The 22,531-nt window shown below is 42.2% G+C and overlaps 2 protein-coding genes across 5 annotated transcripts; one reads left to right on the top strand and one right to left on the bottom strand.

The window, feature by feature from the left end:
• Positions 1 to 8,076: 8,076 nt before the first annotated feature.
• On the bottom strand, positions 8,077 to 19,751 carry SPRTN (SprT-like N-terminal domain). 4 transcript variants are annotated; one of them, XM_015460935.3, is made up of 6 exons: positions 19,718 to 19,751; positions 19,170 to 19,564; positions 17,842 to 17,941; positions 13,710 to 13,838; positions 10,146 to 10,413; positions 8,077 to 8,994 (listed from the first exon to the last, which is right to left on the bottom strand). In XM_015460935.3, the coding sequence occupies exons 2-6, from the start codon at positions 19,388 to 19,390 to the stop codon at positions 8,249 to 8,251; spliced, it is 1,464 nt and encodes a 487-aa protein (XP_015316421.1). In that variant the 5' UTR covers positions 19,391 to 19,564; positions 19,718 to 19,751; the 3' UTR covers positions 8,077 to 8,248. The 4 variants fall into 4 exon arrangements, with proteins under 4 accessions (XP_015316421.1, XP_059738541.1, XP_015316420.1 ...); NM_001098082.1 differs by having other exon boundaries at positions 8,078 to 8,994; positions 19,635 to 19,733; XM_059882558.1 differs by having other exon boundaries at positions 18,628 to 19,751.
• A 90-nt stretch (positions 19,752 to 19,841) lies between these two features.
• EXOC8 (exocyst complex component 8) lies at positions 19,842 to 22,306 on the top strand. Its single transcript, NM_001098112.2, is given in 1 exon segment — positions 19,842 to 22,306. A coding segment is annotated over 1 exon segment (2,178 nt). The 5' UTR covers positions 19,842 to 19,984; the 3' UTR covers positions 22,163 to 22,306.
• Positions 22,307 to 22,531: the final 225 nt, after the last annotated feature.

Here is a 22,531-nt window from a genome sequence, read left to right as displayed (position 1 = left end):
TGGATCATTTCTGAGCTCTGAACAGGTGTTATAGACGTTACTGGATAAGAAGTTACTGGATGAGGTCTATATTTATTGAGATAGGCCTTTTTCTGCCAAAATTGTCTTATTTCTATGGTCTTCTATAGAATAGCATTACAGTTTTTTTTAAGTCAAAGTTACAGTGCAGTTGTAGGTTAAGTCAGCTTGTTTTATGTGAGGCTTGGTAAGAAAAACAGCCCCTTGTGTTCTTCCCCTGAGAAAAGATTTTAACTCTTTTAAGTGATTTTTTGGGTATGTGCCCAATTGCTGTGCTTAGTCACTCAGTGGTGTCTGTCTCTTGTGACCACATGGACTGTAGCCCGCCAGCCTCCTGTGTCCATGGGATTTTTCAGACAAGAATAGTGGAGTGGGTTGCCATTTCCTTCTCCATTTGTGCCCAGTTAGTTCTAAATAATACAGTTGCATTGCCACATTCTAGATTATTCATTATCTCTGAACTTCCGTACGTGGGAGGTAAGAATACAGGTGTCTCTCCAGCCCTCCTCTGCCTCTACCATACTTCCCTGACCTCCTTACATAACTATCTTGTAACTTTAGATCACATGAATAGTCAAAGACTATTTGGGACATCCCTGGTGATCCTTCCCTGGTGGGCCAGTGATTAAGAATCTGTGCTTCCACTGCAGGGGGAAAGAGTTCCATTCCTGGTTTAGGAACTAGATCCCGCATGCCATGTGACACAGCCAAAGCAAAAGGAAAAAAAGTATTTGTGCTATTCAAAGGTGAGATGTAGAATAAATCATGATGACTTTTATAGTTTACTTTTTTCTTAAAGTCTTGCATGATCTTCCGTTTCAAACCCCCAAGGCCTCCAACCTGCAGGAGCCTCGTGTGGTGGGGCTGTCTGCCTGGAACACAGCTGTCTCCCCTGACCTCCTGCCACGTTGTTTTGGAGGTCCTGTCGCTCCTTTCTGTAGGTCTTCGCTTCCTGGGTCCTGCGTCTTCTACTCTCTTGGCTTACTTCCTCAATCTGGTGTAGCATGTCCTTCAGTACTTTCTGTGAAAGAGTACCTGGGAGGTAAATTTTCTTTTTTTTAACTCTCACATTTAATTGGTAATTTGCCTGAGTTTAGAATTCTAGCTCGGAAATAATTATCCTTCAGAATTTTGAAGGCATTGCCTAGGTTCCACGTTGCAGTGTGGATGCTGAGAAATCTGAGCCATTCCTATTTCTGCTTTTCCTATGTGGACACTCACAGAATAGTTTCGTGTCCCCAGGGCTGTGACAGCATGCCTGTTCTCAGCCACTACGAGAGGCATGCGAACTGTAAACTCATGCCCTACATTTGGGGACATTTTCTTAAATTATTTCTCCCCTCCATCTTCTCTGCTCTTTCTGAACTCCTGTTGTCCAGACAGGGACAGGGAAGCCTGGTGTGCTGCAGTTTATGGGGTCGTGAAGAGTTGGACATGACTGAGCGACTGAACTGAACGGTTGTCCAAACAGTCCACCTCACGTGTGAGCCTGCCACTGTCAGCTACCACTGTGTGCCTTTGTCCTTTGCTTTGAAGATACCTCATTGCCAGTTCTCCAAGGGTTTCACATGTGCTGTCACATTTTTAATTTTCAAGAACTCTTTTTTCCTCGAAATTTTTAAAATATATGAAAACCTGTTCCATTTAGTAGATACAGTATTTAACATTTTTAAAATTTTTGTTTTAATTTTTTGTCAGGTTAGAAGTTTTCCTCCCAGGTCTGACCATTCTTGCTTGTGTGTTCATACTTAAGGGGAAGTACTTGAGCCTCTGGCTTTCCAAGGAATCTTAGTTGCTGCCTAATCTGAATCTCTTTCATTATCTTCCCAACAAAGTCACCCATAACCTGTAGCTATAGCTTAACTGTGAGACACAGAAAAAAGTTCAACTTATATGCAGAGAAATGAGCATCTGAAACTAGAGCCAACACCAGAATTCCTGCGTAGGCCAGGAGTCAGGTGGAAACTGTACGTTAAAGAGAAGGGCAGTGGGTGCCTAGTGGTGGCAGTGTCCGGGGGAAGCAGGGAGCCCAGCACAAGCGTTGGAAATGCTGATACGTCACACCACTGCGTCACCAGTGCTGGCCACTGGGGCATCAGGGGGAGGCTTAAAGTTCATGAGAGCGAAGGAGGCTGCTTGAGGAAGGCACCATGTCAGAGACGGGGAGATGGCTCCTGGAGGGTTGAAGGTAAAATGGAAGAAGGAGGGAAGCAAGGGTCTTAGAAAAATAAAATTATAGAATCAAATGAGATTGCAAATCCCTCCCATCTCACAAATATGTCCTCTCTGAGAAACACTGTTTTTCACTATTCCAGCAGAAGAAAACACTCTTGATTTAGAAGCCTCTCATCTTTGCCTATATTAAACCAACTGTTTTTGCAAGTCAAGGAAAATTATACCTTTGAAAATGAGCAGAATGGGGAAGAAAAATAGCTACAAACAGTACTATCTAAAAGGAAAAAACATGAGAATTATAGCTGAAGAAAATTCTTTACTTAACCATAAGGCAACTGCAGTGTGAATGAAATATCTTTAAAAACAGGACTTTGCAGGAATAAAAATTAAAACCTGAAATTTGAAATTCAAAATCTCAGAACAAAAATGGACCAAAAGAAAAAATCCCTCAGGAAGCTGTGAAACAAGAATTGATGTAACTCCAGCAAAGAAACTGAAGAGGACAGAATTATCTGAAATTAAGATTAAGTTGTAAGATACCCCAGGAAAAATAAAATCAACTGAAGATATAATCACTGTCATTGGGGAAAAAAAAGTAGGAAAGCAGACCACAGTGCAATATAAAATAGTCAAAACGGGTTAGAAAGCAGAAGGGGACACACGATGAGCATATGTGTTGTTTAGTCGCTAAGTCATGTCCAACTGTTTTGTGACCCCATGGACTAACCCACCAGTCCCCCTGTCCATGGGGTTCTTCAAGCCAGAATACTGGAGTAGGTTTCCATTTCCTTCTCCAGGGGATCTTCCCAACCCAGTGATCAAACCCCTATCTCCTGCTTGGCAGGCTGATTTTTGACCAATGAGCCACCTGGAAAGCCCCTGTGTTGCAGTATGCTTACATGAAATAGCAACTAGAATGAACAGTTTACAAATAACAACATGGGTGACTCACAGACATGATAAGAAGCTAGACTCCATCCTACCATCAGGGATCCTGTGAAACTGAAAGTCACTCAGTTGTGTCCAACTCTTTGCGACCCCATGGACTATACAGTCCATGGAATTCTCCAGGCCAGAATACTGGAGTGGGTAGCCTTTCCCTTCTCCAGGGGTATCTTCCCAACCCAGGTGTTCCGCATTGCAGGCAGATTCTTTACCAGATGAGCCATAGAGGAAGTATTTGAATATCTTGATATTAAGAATGCAACTGAACAAGTGTCTGCATGTATCTTACTGAATTATTTTAAATGTATACAAATACATATGAGGAATCTTGTTAAAAAGGAAATCGTTTTCTTTCATGTTTAGTTTGCAAGAAATGCTTATAACCTGGAATGATTTGGGTCTCAAGAATATGTCTTGAAAATACACACATTTGATTCTTTGGAGAAGTATGGAGAAGAATCAGTATTAAGATGTTTTTGCAAAAGCAGGTAACAGTGAAGGTTGAGAAGTGCCTAGCCATTTGATGCACTTAACACAGAATTTAACAGGCTCCTCTCTGTTCTACTGGACCTCTGATACAGGGGCAAACGACATTACATCCTAGGAAGCTTTCAGACTAATCATGATAAGAGAGCAGAATAATAAGTACTAGACATTCAAAGGAAGAGTACTATGATTTTGAAAATAGTAGAAAATATAGGTCCCACCTTGTCTGGAAGACTTCCTGTTGGGGGTTACCGTGTTTTGTCATATTGGGTACTGGTGTCTTGCAGAAGACTGTACATTAGTGTTCAGTAAAAGGTGAAATATAAACAAGTTTAGGAAGATTAAGGTAGATCAGTAGATCTACCTTAGGTAGACCTGTAGATCAGTCTTTGAACAAGCACATTCTCTTGACCATGCTGTGTCCCCTCTCCCAGGACTTGAGATTATAACCTGTCTTTTCCCTTTGTGTGTCAGAACTAGTCATTATTATTCCTGTTGCTGAAGTTCCTCTTTCTCTCTTTGGCTTTGCTTTGCCTTCAGTTTTTCAGAGAAATTTAATGTACTAAGGTGGTTCAGATGGTAAAGAATCTGCCTGCAATGCGAGAGACCTGGGTTCAGTCCCTGGGTCGGGAAGATCCCCTGGAGGAGGGCATGGCAACCCACTCTAGTATTCTTGCCTGGAGAACCCCCATGGACAGAGGAGCCTGGCGGGCTACCGCCATGGGGTCAGAGGCAGACATCAGTGAACAACTAAGCACAAGAGCGCCATCTGGTGTTCAGTAAGCAAGAGGGTAAATCTTTTGGTAGGTTTAGCACTAGAACCGAAGAAAGCAAACTTCACCTTGTTTCTGTATTACAGTCTACAGCATTGTAAAGTTTGATAATGAGATGATTACTGAATCACTAAAGAACAAGTTTTTAACTTTTCATATCAAAAGATATGAGATGATGTGTATGTAACTGACAGTGGAATGTTAGAAATAAAAAGCCAGAGAAAAAGCCAGAGCTAATCACCTGCCTACAATGCGGGAGACCTGGGTTCGTTCCCTGCGTCAGGACAATCCCCTGGAGAAGGAAATGGCAACCCACTCCAGCACTCTTGCCTGGAGAACCCATGGACAGAGGAGCCTGGTAGGTTATAGTCCATGGAGTCACAAAGAGTCTGGACACGACTGAGTGACTTCACTTTCAGAGAATTTAATCTGTAATAATAATTGTCTAATAGAGTTTTACTTCATCTGGTGGATATGCTACTCATTTCAGTTCAGTTCAGTTGCTCAGTCGTGTCGGACTCTTTGTGACCCCATGAATTGCAGCACAAGAGGCCTCCCTGTCCATCACCAACTCCTGGAATCCACCCAAACCCATGTACTTTGAGTTGGTGATGCCATCCAGCCATCTCATCCTCTGTCATCCCCTTCTCCTCCTGCCCTCAATCCCTTCCAGCATCAGAGTCTTTTCCAATGAGTCAACTCTTTGCATGAGGTGGCCAAAGTACTGGAGTTTCAGCTTTACCATCATTCCTTCCAAAGAAATCCCAGGGCTGATCTCTTTCAGAATGGACTGGTTGGATCTCCTTGCAGTCCAAGGGACTCTCAAGAGTCTTCTCCAACACCACAGTTCAAAAGCATCAATTCTTCGGCGCTCAGCCTTCTTCACAGTCCAACTCTCACATCCATACATGACCACAGGAAAAACCATAGCCTTGACTAGACGGACCTTTGTTGGCAAAGTAATGTCTCTGCTTTTGAATATCTAGGTTGGTCATAACTTTCCTTCTAAGGAGTAAGCGTCTTTTAATTTCATTGCTAGTGATATGCTACTAGTCAACAACAAATACAACAAATTTCCAAAAAGGCATCAATAATCTCAAGGATGAAAAATCAAAACAACAGGAACCCACTACCCCTCAATAAGGATTAACTGCAAAGAGCTCAGCTTCTTTTCAAGGCAGCCCAGTGAGGAGATCCTGCAGGTATCCCAGGTATAGGATCCCAGCTGGGTACTAAGTCTGAGGAAAGTTACAGCTCCTGCCTCTTTCACTGTGACGTTCTTATTTAAAACTCCCATAAACTTTGGAAAGAAATAAAATCTCAGAGCTTTTGGACCATGGGATAAAGTGTGCTTCCCTTCTCTCCTTCCCCATCTCTTCAAATGAAGGGCAATAACATTTAAAAGTTGACCCCTGATTTTTAAAAGTGAAAAACCAACAGAACATAAAACTGATTTTTTTTTTTCCTAATATAAAACAGCAGATTTGGGAGTATCAGAATTCTTAGATATTGACGTCTTAATTCCCAAATTTTAAATTAACTTCAACTTTCTTGCCAGTTAACATATTCCCATCATGCCTTAAAACTTATTGACCAATTCTTATTTTACAACCTAAATATTTCTGGAAGCCATCTTCTCTCCATCCCAGCCATTGCCCTTCCCCCCTCTTGCCACCCCCACCGTGAACCCCTCAAAACACTTCTCAGATGTTCTTGGCTGGTATATAAGCCTTCCCGATCCCCACAGCCCCACCCCAACGTGAATCAACAGATGTGTATTAACAGGGACCATACAAACGATTTAAGTGGAGAATGCAATAGATGGGTTTTTCAGCCTCAAAGGTTTACTTGAATCTGTCCTATCTGCAGTCTTTCTCCTACCATTTCACCCTTCACATTTTACTCTGTTCATCTGGAAGAGCTCAGTTCTCCCAGTAGAATGTGCTGGGCTGCTGCCAGACCTTAGTGTTCCTTCTCTCTGGAAGGCCCTTTCTCTCCATCCTGCTCTGGACTAACTTGACTTGCCCTAGAACACCCAACTTTGGTGTAGAGTTTGTCTCCTCCATCTCCTGAAGCCCTGGGCTGGGCTGATTGTCCTTTCCAGTTCCCACAGCACTTAACTATTTCGAAATTAATCTGCTTTTGTTTCACTCCCTGATAGGTTGTACTACTCCTTGAGGCCATGGGTGGGCTATCATATACTTTATAGAACCAGAGCTTTGTATGGTTTTGGCACACAAAAAAATGTTCCCTAAACATAATTTGTTAAATGATCTTGTATGAGTATAAATGTATATATTCAACATAATACACATTTTAAGTCATTTATAAATATTTATTAAATACTATGGTTTAACTTCATGCTTCAGAAGAATCAAAACTCATAAACACTCACTGAGATAGGCTAAAAATGAAAAGGACAGAACAATAATGTCTCATACATTGCTGGTAGGTAAACTGGCAGGATTTACTGAAGCTAAACAGAAGCTGGTGACCTGGTGACCCTGCATTTCCAGTCTGGGGATATGCTCAACAGAAACGAATAAGAATGTTCTTAGCAGCTCTGTTCACCAATGGCCAGCCCTGAACAGATGATGCCAATGTTCAGTAATATTAGAATGATAAATTGGCATATTCATACAAGCAGTACAGAGCAATGAAAAGAAGGAACTTCTGCTACCCAAAGCAACAAAGATACGACTTCATGAAGTTCAAAAACTAACTTGAGGTGACAGATGAAAACAGTGGTTACTTGGGGGCTGTGGGTTTTGACTACAAGAGACGCCCATGAGGACACCTTCTAGGGTAACTTCTAGTGATCACATAGAGGGGAGCCCAGCTGCACCTATGTATGTAAAAGTCATGTTGCAACAAAGAAAAAGAAAAAACTTATGAACTAAGGCCTTGAAAATATGCCAACAGGCTGGCGTTATAGCCATGAGACAACAAAGTAAATTTCATCAAACTATCTTTGTCCCTTTGTTGTAACATAAAAAAGAATGTTTTTTAAAAGAAATACTTGGCATAGGCAAAATGGTATTCCTAAATGGTTTCAACTTTGGCTTAAGGTTCATAATCCTGTTTCCAGATGATGTTTCACTTGTACATAAACTAGGCAACTTTGTTATGTTAGCATCTAAAATTTTGAGAAAACAGCTAAGCTCTGGCCTACAGAATTACAGTAGCTATTTGTTACTAGCGATATTCCAAAAGAAATTTATTTTACTATACTTATCTATAAGTAGATACTATAAGTATCAATATATAGAATACATATCTATATAATATTTACTATAAATATCTATTTACTATAAAATCTGCCACCTTTTAGTGAAACAGAAAAATAAAAATCTTTATAATACAGGAAATGTTAAAATTTGGAAGAAAAAAACCCAAAAACCTTGAGTACCCTAAAACAACTAGTTTGTAATTTTGGTCAATATGTCTGACACTATGGATACTGGCAGTTCTGGGAATGAATTTTAATATTAATAATGAAATACTCAATCTAACCAAATACCTGACAGAATTCCTCACTGAATGTTTTAAGGAAAATAAATAAAAAGATTAACAGATTTAAATACTTTTAAAAGCCAGAAAGAAGTATCTAAAAATTATACATGAATGCATCCAGAAGAAATTCTGGGCTCCAGTGTACATAAAACAAGAGTATAGCACCTCTAGGCAAAATACTTTTTAATTACAATCTCATATGTTTATATAAAGTAGAACATTTAATATTGATGAACTAGATTATAGCCTGCAAATCTTATTAATCAGGAATTCCTGAGTGTAGTAGTGAGGCAATAAAGGTGGACATTGGAGGCCCGTTCATTTTTCAGAGATTTTTTTCAGCTTTTGACTTGGGTGCTATCACGTTCAAGGCACCAGTCCAAGTGCTCATTAATCTGTGTCTCCGAAACCTCGTCCTGACACACGGGACAGTGCACCACCCTGCTCTGACCGGATGCACCGCTGGGACTCTGCGCTGCAGCTGGAGGATGCGAACTACTCGTCACATCACCACCACCACTCTGCGCTTGCTCCTTCTTGATAAAAAAGAGGTCAAAAAAAGTCTTGTCTTCTATCCTGGGTCGTTTACTTGGGAGTTTACCTTCAGGCCCACCTGCATCCTGGGGCACAGTGACATATGTCGATTCCATGGCTTTTAAGGAATTTCTTAGAGATGTCCTAGAAGATGTAACCCTCCTTTGAGAACCGGCAGAGACCGACTTTGTAGTGCTGTCGCCCACTGTGAGGCTCTTCACTGGAGACCCACTCACACTTCTGAAAGCCTTGCTGCTGGCAACGGACACTTTAGAGAAGTAGTTGCTTAAGACATTCTGATGACTGGTACTGAGAACAGGGGATGCTACAGAAGTCTTTTTACTTGGACCATTCTGTTCAAATTTCACCTCAGTTTTAGAATGAGGTCTCAGGGCATTTGCTGAATGGTCTTGACTTAAAGGCTCTTGGCTTTCATTAATAGCATGTGAAGTGATACATTTCCCAGATGAAAAATTGCTGGTTTCCCCTAGGACATAACCTTTCCCGGTAAAGGGGATTAACAGCTGTTTCTCCCCTCTGTTCGGTTTGTCTGCAAAAGAAGCAAGATTTTTCCTTGATTCAAAATTTATACCATAACAAGTATTAAGCTAATGGATAGTTTTTCCAAATGAAGAAATACTGTTTTGTTCTAACTTAGAACTATACTGTAATTCTCTATTAACAGGAGGACAACCTTCAGCAGTCAGACAGCTCTGATATCAAGAACACATAAAGGACAAAACACCCTCTCTTCAAAACAAAACACCATCTCATACTTAGATAAGCATTTCTATCATGCAAATATCAATAGCACAATAACTTTTATCAAGAAAACCATGTCCCAGATGGGGAAAATCTGCTACTGCATTATCTTCCCAGCTCACAAAACAGGATATAATCTTTCGACATAAATTCTTCTATAGTTTCTCAACTTAGTGAACGTTTCAGATTTGAGAAAGCTTATGTCCATGAATCCTTATCACATCCAATCAACAACTTCCCAAGGGAAGAAACATTAACTTTAGTAACCTGGTTACCCCTTCAAAGGGCAGTAACTATGAACTGCAGAGCAAAGGGGTAAATCTTGAAGTGTTAGCATATACGAGCCATATCCTTTTCCCATTCTTCTAATGAAAATACATACATCAACAGAAGTTGCTTGGATGGACTCCAACTGATAGGAAGGGGTGTAGCTAGGACTTACATTCCGGGCATTGTTATTTGAATTACTGTTTTTACCTTGACAATCTTTTTTTTGCCTTCTGTTTCCTAATGACCCAGTGAGTCAGGAGAGGGAAAGGGACTTTACCCTTAAATTTTAGCAGTGGAAACTATTCCCACTTTTTCTCACAAATATATAGAGCAAAATATATTTTTCTACCACTGTTTTATGGACAATGGGATTTTTTTCCACTTTAAGTCCACACTTGAAAACATCTACACAAGAAACACTCTTTAAGCTTTATCTTTTTCTTTTCTTCAAAAAATGTTTGTGTCTTCAAAAAAGGGTTTTATGTCTAATAAGAGAAAAATAATTAAAAAAAAATTAAAATGGGCTTCAGTTGAAACCAAGTTTCTTGTTTTGCCTTTTTCTCTTTTGAATAAATTAATTTAAGCTTTATCTTAATGCCAGTTCTCTGAGTGTCCTTCAGAGAACTAGCCACGGTAGTGGAAAAGCAGGAAGACTATAAGCAGACTTACCTTTATTCTCTGCTTCTGATACTGGCTGCTTTCTCAGTTTTGTCTTTCCTTTGCCCTTTTTTGAGTAGTTCTCTGGTTCCTTGATTTTGATGTAAGTGCCTCCACAGGTTTTCTGGTGTTCAGCCCACCAGTAGTCATGGGCGGAGGGTGCCCTGTTGGTGGCACGCTTCACATAGCCGTAATACGGCTTACTGTTCTGACACGGCCCGTTGCAGCGCCACCAGTGTCGACGGTACTCGTCTACCTCGTCATGGAAAGTATGGTACACCTGGGCCGAGACACAGTTCTTAGCATTAAGTAGGCGAGTTAACAAGTTTAAGAAAATATATGTAATAAACAAGCAGCCACTTTTTAAACTTTCCAACTTCTCAAGGGTTTTCTGAAGTTATGTTTTGGGAAAGATAGTAACTATATTTAGCTTCTCTTCAAAAGTTCATTTTAATGGGAATTAGCAGATTCCCATAATTTAGTGCTACATAACCTATGTAAAGATAGAAAAATGTGAGACTAGAAGACAAATTTAAAAAAACAAAAAGCTTCTATACATGGTACAAGTCTTAGAAACCCACTTTCTAAATGATGAAAAACTAGGATAAAGATTTTATAGAATGTCATAATCAGTAAGTGTTCCCACTGCTTAGGTTGAAATTTCCCCTATAGATAACCATACCAAAGGATTCCGGAGGACTCTTCCCTATCAACTCTGGGCCCACACACAAGCACCTGGTCTCAGGCTGCCTCTGCCAAATCCATTCTCCACCTTCGCCCAGCTCTGCTCATTTCCTCACAACAAGCTTTCTGGGGTACCACTGTATCTGTTTATAGGTGAAAAGCTCTCCAGGGTTTGAATGTTCTCATCCTTGTATCCGTAGTGGTTATTACCAGCTTGGCATAAGGAAGGTGCTCAGTAAGTGGTGATTGAGTGAATGAGAAACTTCACTGAGACAAATTCTCTTTAAATGTGCTTTTCAGTCCTTAAACAGGATCCCTCTGTTTCACGCTCTAGATGAACTTTTACTTATAACCTAAGCAGCAGACAGACAGAGAAGAGTTCAGGCTGAAAGGAAGGTGAGCCCTCCCACATGGTGGCACTGAGGCTGGCACGGCACCATTTTACAAATGATACTTCCAAATGACTGAGGAACTTTTCCTCCTGTCCTCTCAGTGGAACGTTATTAGTTATATAAGGTAAGGAGCAACAGCAGCATATGAGGTTTGTTTTTTTTAAGCTCTTAATAAATTCCCCTTGTGGGAAACAATACTAAGCTTTTTGTAACTCTACAGATAGTTTTATATTCACTATCTCTCTACTATAAGCAAACAAATTCTATTATTTGGCAAGCATGCAAGCAATGCAAATTATAGTAAGTGCAGAAGAGACTGTGAGGACAGAGGTTTGGGAACAAGGAGGCTTTTAAGACCCTGCCTTCTCTCTTATGTTGAGAACACCTCGCCTAGTAATTCAGTGGTAAAAAAGACAGGGAATTGGATCTATTCTGATTCCAACTTCTGTAATTTCTATAGCCTGGGGCTGTAACTTTAACAATGTAGTTAACTAAAAACTGTCCTCAATGTGGATGCCCCATGGAGTCTGCTATAACAGAATGTAACCTGGGAAAGCAAGAGCTGTCTACCTGATAAAAACCTCCTGAATTCTCTTCCAACTGAACAACAGGAAGTACACTAGAATTTTGCTTAAAGTGTGAATGTCTTTTATGCTAGCAACTGCGTAATTCCTTTGCTAATCTGGATTTTATGTGACTGTGTTAAAGCAAGCCACTTATTTGATGTTAAAGGACCTTAGTCCAGTAATGAAGTGAGCTCTCTAGAAAATTAAACTGACAGCTAGAAAATAATATATGGAGGGTGAGTACTCTCCCTTTCCATCACACTGGCTTTTACTGCTTTTTAAAATAAGGAAATTTCTAAACACTAAACACACCAAGGCATTTAATCTCTGTAGGAATTAATATTTGTTTTGGTTCAGTTAAATTCAGTACTTGCTAAGTGATCTAACCAGTCCATTCTAAAGGAGATCAGTCCTGGGTGTTCACTGGAAGGACTGATGCTAAAGCTGAAACTCCAATACTTTGGCCACCTCATGCAAAGAGTTGACTCATTGGAAAAGACTGATGCTGGGAGGGATTCGGGCCAGGAGGAGAAGGGGACAACAGAGGATGAGAGGGCTGGATGGCATCACCGACTCAATGGACATGAGTTTGGGTGAACTCCCGGGAGTTGGTGATGGACAGGGAGGCGGGGCCACTCCAGTACTCTTGCCTGGAAAATCCCATGGATGGAGGAGCCTGGTGGGCTGCAGACCATGGGGTCGCTAAGAGTCGGACACGACTGAGAGACTTCCCTTTCACTTTTCACTTTCATGCATTGGAGAAGGAAATGGCAACCCACTCCAGTGTTCTTGCCTGGAGAATCCCAGGGACGGGGGAGCCTGGTGGGCTGCCGTCTATGGGGTCGCACAGAGTCGGACACGACTGAAGCGACTTGGCGGCAGCGGCAGCAGCAGCAGCAGCAAAGAGGCTTGGCGTTCTGTGATTCACGGGGTAGCAAAGAGTCGGACACAACTGAGCAACTGAACTGAACTGAAGTGCTTGTAGAGGCACTATGTCACACATCTTGTGCAGGTGTGTATAAAGACACGCAGGTGTGTATAGATAGGTAAGAGCCACCCTATTGGGGTATGAAAGCAGAATGTAACATTGTAAAAGGCTACATATCTGCTGAGGAGGTTAAAAGGAGGGAGAAGTTATATCCCACTGTAAAGATGAAGATCATTTTGACAGAAAATAGAAGAGGCACATTTTAGGGAGAGACTATATGAGGAAAGGCAGAGATGAAAAGTTCCGTTAGAAACATAGGCAGCGGAGTTGTGGAAAGTAAAAAAAAAAAGGAACAGTAAGGTTACTGGATAAATGAATGTATAATAACAAAGACAACTAATATTTAATTAGTACCCAAACTGCACTAAAATGTTTTTGGTTGCGTTTTCTCTAGCCCTCACAAGGATCCAGTAGCCTAAGGATTGTTATCATCCTCCTTTTAGTGCGAGTAAACCAAAGCATGGAAGAGTTTAAGTAGGTCCCACCATCAGTGGCGCCAGCATCGGGAAGTAGGCAACCTGGCTCTTCCTGCTTTCTGACCCTAGGCTCTCCCACCTCCCACATTATGCAGAAATGCAAGTCACAGACTTCTGATGAAGGGAGTAACATATAATAGCAGCAGAATATAGGACAGATTGAAGGAAGAGACAATGAGGAAATGTAATTAGGAGATGTTAGTAATAGTCCAGAAGAGAGGTACTCAGGCCTGCAATAACTCTGCACAAGCTGCTCCCAGAGGTTCGAGATCTCAGGGATGTCACTAGAACTGCTGTCTTCTACTATGGGGTCCCAGATAAGCCGGTCTGCTTCTCTGGGCCCCTCATTTGCCCTGGGAAATCCTCAAACACAGTATTTGTTTCTACCCAGTTCTCTATTTTTAATTAAATCCCAAGAAATACTGAATAAATAACTACTAAATATGATAAATGTGTGTGGCTTTATATACCGTTATATTGGCTCCTGTCAGGCGATTGATGCGATGCATATGCTTACAAAACTCTGGACCATGCCCTTCCCGATCTTTATCATTATTAGTGACAAATAAATAGGCATGTATCATTTCATGCAAGAGGGTCTGAAACAAAAAACAATCACATTAATTTGTTATGGTGCTTCTGAAAATAAAAATGCATTTTCTGACTCTACCTGGAGTCTTAACCTTCTTTGGATCACAGGCTCCTTTCACATACTGACAGAAGTCATGAACCATCTTTCTAGAAAAATTATATAAGCATACATTCCCAAAACTTCGCATATAATATCCAAAGTCCTGTAGATCCCAGGTTAATTTCCTGTTCAAAGGAAGCCTTTTTAATTGTTAACCAAAATCTAGTAGAAAAGACTGATAAATTCAGCTACATGAAAATTTTAAAATTCTGTATGGGGAAAAAAATGTTATCAGTAAAGTGAAAAAAACAAACTCAGGAAAATATATGTGCAACTATCTCACAGGCTATTAACTCCTAAATTATAAAGCACTCCTAAAAATCAACAGGAAAATGATCAACAATCTGATTTTAAAATAGGCAAATGTCATGGACAGATCACAGAAGATGAAATATAAATGATCTATAAACATATGAAAAAATGCTCAACTTCATTTGTAAAAACAGATATGTGAGTTATTACATAAGTATATAACTTCTTGCTTATTGAGACTGGTAAAACTAAAGTTTGACTCTATTAGTAAAGCTAAGGGAAAATAAGCATTCCCATATATCACTGATTGTTGTTGCTGTTGTTTAGTCAGGAAGTCATGTCTCACTCTTTGCAACCCCATGGACCACAGCCCGCCACGCTCCACTGTCTGTAGGATTTCCCAGGCAAGAATACTAGAGTGGCTTGCCATTTCCTCCTCCAGGGGATCTTCCCAACCCCAGTTGAACCCCAGTTTTTTGCATTGACAAGCAGATTCTTTACCAGAATCTGGTAGATTTAGCCAGATTTAGCCAGAATCTGGCTCAGTAGCCACCAGGGATCACTGGTAGGAATGCAAAATAGTACAACCCTTGTGGAAAATTTGGTAACATCTAACATATTTACAAACACATTTATTGTTAGACTCAGCAACACCTAGACTAAAATGAAAGGCCACGTGTATGAGGTATTTCATTGTGGCACTGCTTACAATAGTGAAAGAGTGAAAACAATGTTTAGTAATAGGGGCCTCATTGAAAGAACTATGGTACAGCCACATAATGGAATTCTATGTAGCCATAAAAAAGAATGAAAAGTATCTCTATGAAATGATATGGAGGAGGCTATAGAATGTATTGTTTTAACAGAAAAAGGCAAGGTACAGAAGAGTGTACTCAGCATTTTATATAAGAAGTATGCTATGTGGTGGGGAGTAGATAAGAGTGGATATAAATACTGGCCAAAGAGAATGATAGGAAAAAAACTAACAACAGTATCCTTTATAGGTGAAAAGGTCAGAATAGAGGCATGGGGGAGACCAAGATTTCTCTGTGTATAGTCTTCTGTAGTTTGAGGACTTTAAATCATGTAAAATTTTAAAACAAACAATAAAACTTACTGCTCATTCCATACCAAGGATGGAATAATTTAGGTATAAAGTTTACAAAAGCATTTATAGCTGATATTTCATAATCTATTCTAAAAAAAGTGAAAATCATAAAGGTCCTCAAAAGCATAGCTTTTTTCATAATCCTCCATAATTTTTTTTAAAATTTTCATCAGAAACACTAGATTGGCATTAATGAATTTTAGTTGTATAGAATTATATGAATAAAGAAATGCAAGAATCAAACATTTACCAATTCTCATCTTTTCAAGACAATGCCACTCTATTGAGACTCAAATTTAAAGGTCATTCTACATTTCAGATGTTTTTCAACATTCTAAAATAATAACTATTCTCATTAAAGAGAAACAACTTAGGTTCCTAATTTTTGGTTCAATTCAAACATGTCTTGAAAATGGTACATGGCATTTTACTGAACATTTCCATTTTTATTTATCTACCATTTCCCACATTTAGGCTCTATCTATACATCATTGTCCCCAAACACCTCAATTTCCCACCACTGTAATATAAATGGTCAAAAACAACTACTTCTAGACCTAAATATGCCATAAGCCTAGTGGCCTCACTTTTGTCCACAGCATACCCATTCCTTCTGCCAAAAGTAGTCTCCTCTACCATGTCTACATGTCAGAATTCAATTCTGTCCTGTTAGGCTCGCCTCCTGGAGAAGGAAATGACAACCCACTCGTGTTCTTGCCTGGGAAATCCCATGGACAGAGGAGCCTGGAGGGCTGCAGTCACAAAGAGTTGGACATGACTTAGCAACTGAACAACAACAAACATCAAAAGCAAATTCTAGAATAACTAGATTAGTCTGGCACACAGTAGGTACTCAACACAGTGAGTGGTAGGCATGCTGATGTTAGTAGTAATGAAATCCAGATCTGTAAAACTTTTCTTTACCTCCTTAACCAGTTAAAGTTTTTTCCTTTTCTGAATTCTATTCATTATAATTTAGGAAGCTACTTCAAATACAGGCCAGTCCCTCTATTCTTCCTCCACCCATCTTACTCCTGACTTTACATTATAACTTTCTGCCAACAGCAAATGCTCACTTGAAGCATTACCACATAGTTCCCATTTTCTTCTTGCCTATTACCTTAAGAAAAAAATCATTCATGTGTTATTTAAGCCAACATTGTTTATGCAACAAATTCAGTTTTCAATCAGGGCTGTTCCAATTAGCGCTCCTTGTAAGGTTGATTTGGTTAATCATATTGTTTAATTTTTTTAAATGCTTTACTGTTTTTTTCCTGCTTCTTCACTGAATTACTAACTCAGTTGTGTTTTTATCTACAACTATGACTGTAGATTGCTTATTTCTCTTATTCATTTCTGCTGATTGATGCTTCATGTTTAAAGCTTAAACCTATGCTATTACTTTTACGGTCATTATGTGTCTGTATTTAATAGGTTATTTTATCATTTTAAAATGTCTCCCTTTTTTCTAGTAAAACTTCTTCCCTTAAAATCTTTATATTAATACTAGATAGCCGTTAACAATTTTCTGTTGTCTAATATTTGGAAGATATGCTTTTTCTCATCCTTTTATATTTAACATATATGTGTCTTTGTTTTAATCACATCTTGGTTAATGTCATATGCCATTCCATGTCTTTAACTGGAATGTTTAGTCCATTTACATTTAATATAATAGCTGATATTGTTTTTATGTCCACCTTTCTATTTCATCTGGGTTTTGACCCTTTATTAGTTTCTTTTTTTATTGAGTATTTCTGTTGTACAACTTTAACATTTAGTAGTATTTAAAAAAAAATTGTGATTACAAAAAAGTAACAAAAAATGTACCATCTTAACTATTTTAAGTGTACAGTTCAGTGGTGCTAAGTACATTCACATTGTTGTGAAACCCACTACTTTTTGTTATCCTTACACAACATATTTCCAGGCATATTTTAACTTATTTCCCATCCAACCTCTACCACCTATGCTCTCTTGTGCATACATTTCAAGTGATACAACTGAGGCAAGATAACTCACACCAGATATATCTTGAGGATTTCCAGGCAACTACTGGACTCAACTAAACACAGCTGAGGGCTCCTACTGCTTCATTCAGCTATTAGAAGTGATCACCATCTCTAGATATGAAGTGTGCCCTCACAGTGGTTTGTTCTGCCAGCTCAGCTATATGTCATGGGAGGACACCATGGTGGCTGAACAGAAGAGAATCAAAATTTGTGTGTCTCAATAAAAAGATCTGGATCTTAACTTTCTGGTTGCTTCTAAACCAACTACTTTGTCTATCTGAACCTTATTTATAAAAATAAGGATAACACATACTGAACATAAACAGGATTGTTGTAAAAATCAAAGTAGCTAACATACCTGAAAGCCTCCAACTTTGAAACACTGTAAGAATATAAGGTAATCATTATTTGCCCCACAATAAAAGTTTGCAGTGAGGGAAAACTGATTTTCCCCCCACATGTACAGGTTAATTTACAGCAGTCTAATAATAACTGTTTCTAAATTACTGAGCTAAGAATCAGGTTTATGCAAAGAATACCTCCACAAGATCTTTTCTTGGTCTCAGCTTTAAAAGGGGTTCACTGAGACGGATGGAACACATTCCACCCCTCCCTTCATAGCTGCATATCCCAGCACACCTGGAAAACAACCACCACAAAAATTGTTAATCACCAAATATACACAAAAGGAAAATAGAAACGAAAGCGCAAAATCCTTATTCACTGTTCTTGGACAGTTCAGACTGAGAGAACTCTATGAAGGATAGCTTTCTTGAGAGTATACCCACTCTGTTGGGAGATACTTGTATTTCATCCGAGTAGTGGCTTCCCTTACCCTTACCAGGCTATAACAGCTTGAAGAAGATAATCCTATTTTGCTGCTCCCTGTCTCCTCCCTACAAGCTATGCTCAATCAGTTATAGTGGTAATAGCAGGCCAGATCTCCATTAGCATATGTCCAAAATTATAATGGAATCCTATATGAAAGAGATCGATACTTTAAACACACAACTTTGTATCAGATCTTCTCTCTTATTTTAGATGCTTTGATATCAATTCAAAAACAAGTAGTGGTACACAACGACTTCTTAGACTTACTTGTTAACTCCGTTCATATACCGGGTACATTATCTCAAATCAGAATTTCTCAAACCTGGAGTGTCAGAAAGGGATCCTTTTAAAGGCATCCCTTTAGATCCCCTGGATCCAGAAATATGAGAACATGAGCCCCTTCCCCACTCTGACTCCCGAGCTCACTGCTAAGTACACCACACAGTGTGTCCCTGGCACTCTCTCTTGGGGCAGATTCTGGCTGTTTCTCTTACCTGGGTCCTAAAGCACACCCATAAGACAAATCAGATAAGCGTTAACTCGCTTTTTAGTAACCGTTAAGGGCCTTTGGACTGTGCTGTGTGCTTAGTCGCTCAGCTGTGTCCGACTCTGAGACCCCACGGACTGTATGTAGCCCTCCAGGCTCCTCTGTCCATGGGATTCTCCAGGCAAGAATACTGGAATGGGTTGCCATGCCCTCCTCCACGGGATCTTCCCGACCTAGGGATCAAACACAGGTCTCCCAGGTCTCAGGCGGATTCTTTAACGTCTGAGCCACCAGGGAAGCCCTTTCTAGTGAAGTGAGATTCAAAGAAACACACTTTTCTCTCACTGCGCCCCTTACAAGTCAAACTGTCGCGGGATGGGCCACGGGCTTTCTTAAAGTCGTTTAAGGTGAGAAGGGAAGGGGCTGGAAGGAAGATAATCCCTGTGGGGCCGCCTGCCCCAAATCCAGAGCCGGAGCTAACGCCGCCGCCCGCGAGGGGAGACAGAAGGGCCGCCGGCGGCCCCGTCCCCAGCAGGGCTCGGGACTCACAGCGTCATCCGCACGCTCCACTTCACCTCGACCGCCTCCAGTTGGCCCCAGAAGAAACGGTCGTTGAACAGAACAAACAGGCCCTGTAAGTCAGGGGTAGGGTCCACCAACTCCCAAGACGCGTCCACCAGAGACAGGGGCTCCTGGGCCGGTTCGCGCTCCGAGACCTGCAAGTTCCACTCCTCCTGAAGCTGTAGTGCCAAAACCAGGTCCTCATCCATGGCTGCCGAGGTACAGAGGGGGTAACTCCACGTCCTGGGGGGTCTGAGGGCCCAGTCGCGCGCCTAGGAGATACCGGCTGTCTGGTCAGTTCGCCGATCTCGCGAGACTCAGGGAAAACGGGCTCGAGAACGAGAGCTTAGCTTGTTCCAAACGCCGAAGTCAAGATTCTGGGCCTTAAAAAAAAAAGAACTCAGCATGACACCACCTAGTAGGCTCAAAACTAGGGTTGAAGGTTTCAGATACCTGGTTACCGTCCTCACGGTTCACGAATAACGTCAAACACCAACGACACACTCGGCCCATGCGTAGCACCTCGTAGTACGTACATCGCTCTGCCCCGCGCTCCACTCACTTCCGCTGTAGCTTCTCCAGCGTAGGAGTCCTAGGCCTCTGAAGTTCCTGCGCAGGCGCATCGCCGGCACTCGGCCCCTTGCGCAGGCGCAGTGACTGAAGTTCAGACCGGGCGCAGGCGTATTCGTCTCTCTTCCATCCTGCTTCCTTAGCCCTGGAGTTTGTCCCGGCTTGGGTGGGCCTCCACAGCGGCGGCACCGGCCACGGCGGTAGTGACACGGGCTGCGTGAGTCCGGGCGGCAATGGCGATGGCTATGTCAGATAGTGGGGCGAGCCGTCTGAGGCGGCAGCTCGAGTCGGGCGGCTTCGAGGCGCGGCTGTACGTGAAGCAGCTCTCACAGCAGTCGGACGGGGACCGGGACTTGCAGGAGCACCGACAGCGCATCCAGGCGCTGGCGGAGGAGACGGCGCAGAACCTGAAGCGCAACGTCTACCAGAACTACCGGCAGTTCATAGAGACGGCCCGTGAGATCTCCTACCTGGAGAGCGAGATGTATCAGCTCAGCCACCTGCTGACCGAGCAGAAGAGCAGCCTGGAGAGCATCCCGCTTACCCTGCTGCCTGCTGCCGCTGCCGCGGGCGCCGCCGCCGCCTCTGGAGGGGAGGAAGGAGGAGGTGGCGCGGGGGGCCGTGACCAGCTCCGGGGCCAGACCGGCTTTTTCCCCAGCCCCGGGGGCGCCTCCCGGGACGGTTCTGGGCCAGGCGAGGAAGGAAAGCAGCGAACCCTCACCACCCTGCTTGAGAAGGTGGAAGGCTGCAGGCACCTGCTGGAGACGCCGGGACAGTACCTAGTGTACAATGGTGACCTGGTGGAATACGAGGCGGACCACATGGCCCAGCTGCAGCGGGTGCACGGCTTTCTCATGAACGATTGTTTGCTGGTGGCCACCTGGCTGCCACAGCGGCGGGGAATGTATCGCTACAACGCCCTTTATCCCCTGGATGGTTTGGCTGTGGTCAATGTCAAGGACAACCCACCCATGAAGGACATGTTCAAGCTGTTAATGTTTCCCGAGAGCCGTATTTTTCAGGCAGAAAATGCAAAAATCAAACGGGAGTGGCTGGAAGTGCTGGAGGAAACCAAGAGGGCCCTCAGTGAAAAAAGACGCAGGGAACAGGAGGAGGCAGCGGCCCCCCGAGGGCCACCCCAAGTGACCCCCAAGGCCAGTAACCCGTTTGAGGACGAAGACGATGACGAACCAACTGTTCCCGAGATAGAAGAAGAGAAGGTGGACCTCTCAATGGAATGGATCCAAGAATTGCCTGAAGACCTGGATGTCTGTATTGCCCAGAGGGACTTTGAAGGTGCCGTTGACCTCCTGGATAAATTGAACCATTACCTAGAAGACAAGCCCAGCCCACCTCCTGTGAAAGAACTAAGGGCGAGAGTGGATGAGCGTGTCCGCCAGCTCACCGAGGTACTAGTTTTTGAACTCTCCCCGGATCGGTCCCTGAGAGGTGGTCCCAAGGCGACCCGCAGGGCAGTTTCTCAACTAATCCGGCTTGGCCAGTGCACGAAGGCTTGTGAGCTGTTTTTGAGAAACAGGGCGGCAGCTGTACACACTGCAATACGCCAGCTTCGCATTGAAGGGGCCACCTTACTCTACATTCATAAGCTGTGCCACGTCTTCTTTACCAGCCTTCTGGAGACGGCCAGGGAATTTGAGACCGACTTTGCAGGCACCGACAGTGGCTGCTACTCTGCCTTTGTCGTCTGGGCGAGGTCAGCCATGGGCATGTTCGTGGATGCTTTCAGCAAGCAGGTGTTCGACAGTAAGGAGAGCCTCTCCACAGCAGCCGAGTGCGTCAGAGTGGCGAAGGAGCATTGTCAACAGCTGGGCGACATCGGACTCGACCTCACCTTCATCGTCCACGCCCTTCTGGTGAAAGACATCCAAGGAGCCTTGCATAGTTACAAAGAAATCATCATCGAAGCCACTAAGCATCGCAACTCAGAGGAGATGTGGAGGAGGATGAATTTGATGACTCCGGAGGCCCTGGGGAAACTCAAAGAGGAAATGAAGAGCTGCGGGGTGAGTAACTTTGAGCAATACACGGGGGATGACTGCTGGGTGAACCTGAGTTACACGGTGGTTGCGTTCACCAAGCAGACCATGGGCTTCTTAGAAGAGGCACTGAAGCTGTATTTCCCAGAGCTGCACATGGTGCTTTTGGAGAGCCTGGTGGAGATCATTCTGGTTGCTGTTCAGCATGTGGATTACAGCCTTCGGTGTGAGCAAGATCCAGAGAAGAAGGCTTTTATCAGACAGAATGCATCTTTTCTGTATGAAACAGTCCTCCCCGTGGTGGAAAAAAGGTTTGAGGAGGGTGTGGGGAAACCTGCCAAGCAACTCCAGGACCTGAGAAATGCCTCCAGACTGATTCGAGTGAATCCCGAAAGTACAACGTCAGTGGTCTGACACCTGGACCTGTTTATGTGTAGCCGTATAGATTGCTTATATATTATTTATATTTATATTAAGTTGTATTAGCATATTCTTTATACTCTCAAACACATCTTAAAAATAAAAGATGCTCTCTCAGATAGAAATGCAAAATCAAAAGAAAAGAAAAAAAAATGTTAAGCCCATACAACAAAAACAGTGGAATTACTAAAATAACTAATATGCCTTCCTTTTAAATTATGCTAACCCTCTAGTGAATATATTGTCACAGTATAGCGTTTCAGCTTATCCTTTGACTCAACACACTTGCTCACAGTATAGATTATGCCGCGCAGATAGAACAGTACCTGTAAATACACAGAGTATGTGGCGAAAGTCTCCCAG

Source organism: Bos taurus, chromosome 28, assembly GCF_002263795.3.
Source record: "Bos taurus isolate L1 Dominette 01449 registration number 42190680 breed Hereford chromosome 28, ARS-UCD2.0, whole genome shotgun sequence".
Classification (NCBI taxonomy): Eukaryota; Metazoa; Chordata; class Mammalia; order Artiodactyla; family Bovidae; genus Bos; species Bos taurus.
The sequence above is the reverse complement of the archived record's forward strand: the minus strand, read 5'-3'. Positions and strand labels throughout refer to the sequence as shown.